Below are 6,357 nucleotides of genomic sequence, written 5' to 3'. Positions count from 1 at the left end.
GGAAGATAATACATAAGGGAGAGCCGGGCTAGAAAGGGGGAAAGAGAGTTCCATAGCACACACTCCACTGTACAGTTTACAAATGTCTGGAAAATGGGGTGACAGTCTAGTTCTGGGCTAAATCAGATGGAAATTAACCTACAGGAGCCCAGATCCCTAAAAGCAGAGTCTACATCCCGGTGCTAGGAGAAGAAACAGGGTCATGGTTTGGAAAAAGGGCTCCAGTATCAGAGCCCAGTGCCCAGAGGCTATTATCCTGTGGATCATATGGTCCCTTCCACCAACTCCTGGCAAATACGGAGTTCAGAAGGCAAGCAGAGGATTCACAAGGTGTAAAAAGTCATTCTGCTATAGCTATGGCTCCTCTCTAGCCAGGAAGGTTATTAGATAGAAGAAATTGGGGGGGGGGGGGGAGAGAGACCACTTACTACTCTACGACATTTCTTTCTTGTGCATTTGACTATACTAGGAATTTCATAAGAACTACAGGTGAAGCCCTGGACAGGGAAGAACTCTTTGAAATAATGCAGGCAGTGCCAAGTGGATTAGTTCTCTGAGGATTTGACAGGATGAGCATGGGGGGGCTCAGGTCTGTGAAAGTTGTCTGCATATGTTCCAGTGATTAGGCCCAATCAGAAACATCAACATCAAGGCCCTTCTCTTTTCACTGCCTGGGTCCTTCCTCCTACCTAACATTAAAAAATTCACCAAATAAAGATCCCCAATTTCCCAAAAGCTGTTTTTAATATTTGGTTTGACAGTGTGAGTGGGACAGCAGCCACCAAGGGCAGGAATGTCTCTGGTGGTCTTTCCTGTTACTGCTACAGCTGACTTTCTACAGGTATCCTGCCTGCTTCCTACCCTCTCTTGCCAAGAACTGTGGGCAAAGTTAGCCACCCAGACATATACGTAGTGTGGATAAATGAGAGGATGGCTACCTGCCAACATTCAGCTTGGACAAGAAGCAAAAAGGCATCTGACATCACTGGGCTTTGTTCTCTGCTCTTTCCATTGCTACTCACAGGAAGTCAGGGAATACAGAACTGGCAATAGTCTTACTCTGGTCTCCCCTTAGGCCCCAAAGTGTGCCCCTTCTCCCCACATATTTGAAGGAAAGCCCAGAATAATCTGAGGCTTGTTACAAATGCTAAGGATAATAGAAATGATTCCTAGCTTTGTTGGAGGGTAAAGAAAAACGAGCATTCAAAGAAGGAATAAATTGGTTGTTCAGGATGAATAGGATGATCACAGTGTATAAAACTGACAAGGAGGTGACCTGGATGATGGAGGATCTCATATGTGAGGATCTGGTGAAAGAGCTGTAGATGACTAGTCTGGGGAAGATAAGGTTTGAGGGCTGTGGGACCTTTCGCCCATCTTCAGCATTTTAGGAGCTATCCTACAGAATAAGGAATGGACTTGTTCAACCTATCCCCAGAGGGAAGCACTAGGAGCTACAGGCAGAAGCTGCAAAGAGGCAATTTTCAGCTTGGTAGAAGAGAAAACTCCCTAACAGTTAAGAGTTATCCCAAATTGGACCCTTGGGAGATAGTGAGCTCCCCTTTACCGAAGGTCATCAAGCAGGAGGCCCAATGATCTCTTATTGAGGATGTTACAGAGGGATTCTACTCAGGACAATGGCCTTTCTGGTCTAAGCTGTTCCCTAAGTGAGGCTAAGAGTAGCAAACTTGGTCTCTATTTTTTCTCTTCCTCTACCCCACGGTTAATTGTTATACATCCTTCCCAGTCTGGCCTCTCATTAGTTCTGACTCAGTAAAGTTATGCACTTTTCCATCTCACCCTCATCTAAAACAATCACTATGCATTCTCATTTCCAGGCTCCCTTGCCTAATTCTTGTGGGCTTCTCCAGAAGCCCAAACTTAGCTCAGTGCCCATGTACCAATTCAATGAGTTTGCAGAGCAGAGTCTGGAAGCCAGAACCTCTCCCCATTCTGTAGGAAGAGTGTCCCTGGGCCTGAAACATAACCTTTCTTTAGGAGGGTTAGTTTTGTCAAATAGAAGATGTGCTTTCTCAGAATCTTCCTGGAGCACACACAGCAAAGAGTCAGGCCACAGTTTCTAGCCCAATTGGAATGAACTTTCCCTGAGGCTTCTCTGGATTTTCCTTGCCTCCACCCCACAGGAAAAACTTCAATTTCTGTTGCTGTGGGAATATTTTAAACACAAAGCTACAGGATGAAGACCCCAAGAAAGACCTCAGTTTGCCAGTCATCAGCTGGCAGAGCTGATAGGGAAAGAAGCCAGAAAATGAATAGGCTGTAACCATAAGGAGGCCATGACAGGAACAAGCCCACTGAGGTTGGAGGAGAGATCAATGAGCCTCTTCTAAGTGAACAATAACATCCATCCACCTGCCCACTCACTCCTACATACTAAGGACCAATCCAACTTACCCAATGTAATTAGTCCGAAGAGAGATCTCCAGCTCCCTCAGCACTTTGGTAGACTCTTGGACTCTCCTCCTGAACTTCTACAAACAGCAAAGTCTCAGTCATTCTCAGAGAACCTCACCCCAATTTTGTGGAACAAAAGTAATGCAGGAAGTACAGCATTCCAGGACCACAGCTTCAGGTGCTTCTTAAGGTATAACAGCATTTCAATGCCTTTCCCTTAGAGGCAAATCCCACACATATTTCCAAATGAAAGTGTTCTTTTAACTACACAAGATCATTAGGGGCACAAAAACTAAAACCCAAAATTCCAGGTAAAAGGTACATCACCTTTCGAGTCACACTGGGGTCCAGGAAGCTCTGTAGTTTCTGGATATAAGTGTGGGGAGGATTCTTCACCTGAAATCGCTCCTACAGGGGCAATACACAACACAACAGTCATAGTACTCACTGTGGAAATCAGTCCTCCCAACATCACTCATGTTCCCCATTCTCTAGTCTTCCTCCTTTCCTCTTCTCATACTATATTTACCCTAAAATGTTGTTTCCCCTTTTCCATCAATATGCCCCTTTATGCAAATTGTCCATGCTATTCCAGTAGAAGAGCCTTTGGAAGCCTTTTTCTTCCTTAATCTCTAACGCTGAGATGCCACACCAAAAATATTACAATATTTGTCTTATTGCTTAAAGTGTCTAGTACAATTCTCTACATACACGGGAGCTTGATCAGTACTGCTGACTGACTGACAATAGAGTTTATATGAATTTCTAACACTTTCAAGATCAGTCTATATCTGAAAGATAGAGAAAAATGTTGCTTAGTTTACAAAGATCTCATCTCCTAAACCAGCCTTCCAGATTCTGAAACCTGAGGAAGGAAACTGGTCTTATTTTGAGGATCCAAGGAGGATTATACCTGACAGTATATCTCCTCTTTGTTTAGTTTCATATGATCGATCGATCTCTCACTTTATGTAGTACTTCATCTATTTATCTGTCTATCTGTCTATCTATCTGTCTGTCTGTCTGTCTGTCTATCTCACTTTATGTAGTACTTCATCTATCTATCTATCTATCTATCTATCTATCTATCTATCTATGTAGTACTTCAAGGCTTAGAAAGTGCTTTCCCTACCACATCCCTGTTCAGCAGGTTTTGCAGTATTCTTACCCCTTTTCTACAAGTCACTTATAAGTTATTTGTTCCAAGTCACCCACAGGTAGTAAATATCAGGGCCAGAATTTGTACCCAGGTCTCTGATTCTAAGTGTTGTGCTTAGAATACAGTGCTTCCTCATACATGTAACATGTCAAAGTAATCCCAAACAGTCATGGAGAAATAAAATCTCCTAAAAAGTAACTGTAAAAATCATCTCACACTATTCAGTACTAGTCAAATCCTTAACAATCTTGGATAAATTTGGGTTCCCTCACTATGAAATGTGAAGAACTGGGAAGGAACAATAAAGGTAATTAGCATTAGACAAAAAGGACTTAAAACTCTGAGAAATCTGTAAAAGAATCAAGCTTCTTTGGTCTGGAGATAATAGCACTGAGGAATAGCCATCTTCAGTAATGGAGGGAATCATGACCAGGTCTTTTCTGTACTTTCTCAGAGCAGAGCAGAAGAAATGGATTTTTAACCAAAGCAGAGAGTTGGATTCATAAAGAATATCTGGACCTGGAAGGCACTAAGACACAGGGGCTGGAGACTGACAGGACATAATGACTATTCCCTATATTGGAGAGGTTAACAATTAGACCTAGCACGGGTCATAGATAATACTGCCTGGAGGCAGAGTAAGGGATAAAATATCACTTGGAACGTCTTATCAATTCCAAGGAGTCAGTTATGAGCCTAACCCCCTATTCCCCTACCTTGGGAAAGACTCAGGAGTTGGCTCTGACCCAGGAATTCCCTGTGTTACACACCTGAGTGCTGTGTTATTTTAGCTGAAAAAGTCCAATCTGCCTAGAGATGACTATACTCCCTGACTCCTAGGTCACTGCTTTTTTGGAGAAATCAAGAAAAAACTGAAGTTGCTATGGAAACTGAAAAGCAAATTTGCCACTTGGCTAGATCCCTATCCTAAGTATCCTACTGGAACATGAATGATAGGCCTCAGAAGCTAGGTCAAGATGTCTCAGGAAAGGATTCCTCAAGGGACTGGAGCAGCAAACCTGCCTGGCTGATACATGTGATGCCCTTTTGCTGTTTTCGCTGACCCCAGTACCTGATCACAGATGAGGTCCCACTTCTTCTCATTGTCATACTGTCTCAAGAGACGGGCCTTGTCTGGAGGCAGATTCATTGAGCTCTGAAAAAAAAGAAATGACTCCATGATTGTTAGCAGATGGTGATTGGATGGAGAGCAGACTGTGCCACCTCCTTTCTGCTCCTGGGCCCCTTGACTTTGCTTCAATGTACTTTGGGGGAGGGGAAGGGGACAAGCAAAAGAAGAAGGTCTGTGAACCTGTCGTTTTCCACTGGTACAGGGAACTAATGGTGAGGAAACCCCCTCTATCAACGCAGCCTGACAGCTCTTCTCCAAGTCTTGGAAAGCTGCCTGAGAGGATTAGTGACTTGTCCCAGATCACACAACCAGAATGTAGCAGATAAGAGATTTATGACTCTAAGGCAGCCTTCTCTACCACACCATGAAAGGCATTTCCTAACAAAAGAGAGGCCCAAATAATCTAAGCTTTCAAGGCTAGAAAGGTTGGATGCACTGCCATCTACTTTCCCCCTTTTCCTGTCAGGTCTTCTCAGTAGGCTTTAGGGGAAAAGGGGGGAAAGAGGCACATGGATAGAGTAAAACGATCTGGCTAGCTATGCCCTGGGCTTCCAGAAATCATACTAGGCCTAAGGACTTCTCTATCCCAGTAGTAACTCCAGGCTCCCCCTTCGCCTATGCCTATGTTCCCTTGCTGTACCCCATTTTGGGCCATTTCTGTTCCACATCAGACCCCCTCTGCTTCTAAGTCTTATATAGCACTAGACATATGCCCTAACAGTTCTATTCTCCTTCAGTCAACTAGAAACTAGGTGTTTCCTGTATCAATGAAATCATGGGTTCAGTTAACAGAAAGCACACTTATTTTAATTTTATTAACTTGGCACCAAATTTTTCCCTTGGATTTGACCCAGGTTTGTTGTCTTTATCTACATTATGGCTGTCATTATTGTTTTAGTTTTCCTTTATTCATCCCCTTCATTTCTTACAAGTCTTTCCATGTTTCTCTGAATTCTTTATATTCATTATTCCTTACAAACTATTAAATCATATAGTACAATTTGTTCAGCCTTTCCCAAATGGTTGGACATACATTGTTAACACAAATAATGCTATCGATATTCTTATACGTTTTGGTGTTTTTTCCTGTCACTGACTTCCTTGGGACCATATCTTTATTTTCCCTATATATTTATATTTAGGGAGGCCCCAGTTTTACAACCATTCCCACTACCATCAACCCAGCATCTAAATTAGTTCTTGCCTATCTAATCTAAGTTATACCTGGTGGCTGAATTAACCTTTGTAAAGTTCCAAATATGTTACACTCACATGCAAAACCCTATAGTTCTCCATTGCCTATGCCAGCCAGCCGCAAAGCCTTCTTTAAATATGCCTCTAACCTATTTTTACCAGACTCGTCTCCCACTACATCCCTGCAAATACCTGATGTGACAAACAGTGCTATTTGGTATTCTCAAGCAAGCCTAATCATTTTTCTCAAACTTTATCATGCTCTCCCTACTACCCATCCTTCAAGGTTCATCTTAAATGATTTCTCCTTCATGAATGCGACCTTCCTCCAAACAAAATGTAACCTCTTCCTCAGAGCCCTTGTAGCACTTCATCTGTACTTCTTATGACACTTATGAGACGTCTTATCCTGTGTTTACTGTATGTACCTGATAACACAAAGAAACTGTGAACTCCT

General features: G+C 42.7%; 1 protein-coding gene across 3 annotated transcripts in view; it reads right to left on the bottom strand.

Annotated features, from left to right (window-relative positions):
* The window catches only part of FMNL3 (formin like 3), an 81,526-nt gene that overhangs the window by 25,929 nt on the left and 49,240 nt on the right, over positions 1-6,357 (bottom strand). For all 3 annotated transcript variants that reach the window (XM_069092598.1, XM_069092599.1, XM_069092600.1), the window contains exons 2-4: positions 4,647-4,730; positions 2,743-2,823; positions 2,416-2,492 (exon numbers count right to left, since the gene is read on the bottom strand). In XM_069092598.1, coding sequence (XP_068948699.1) covers positions 2,416-2,492; positions 2,743-2,823; positions 4,647-4,730 — 242 coding nt within the window. The remainder of the gene's footprint in view (positions 1-2,415; positions 2,493-2,742; positions 2,824-4,646; positions 4,731-6,357) is intronic.

This window comes from Petaurus breviceps, unplaced genomic scaffold (assembly GCF_028583685.1).
Source record: "Petaurus breviceps papuanus isolate PSGF00001 unplaced genomic scaffold, PetGlider_PUasm1.0 191, whole genome shotgun sequence".
Classification (NCBI taxonomy): Eukaryota; Metazoa; Chordata; class Mammalia; order Diprotodontia; family Petauridae; genus Petaurus; species Petaurus breviceps.
Note: the sequence above shows the minus strand (reverse complement) of the source record. Positions and strands in the feature narration are given on the sequence as shown.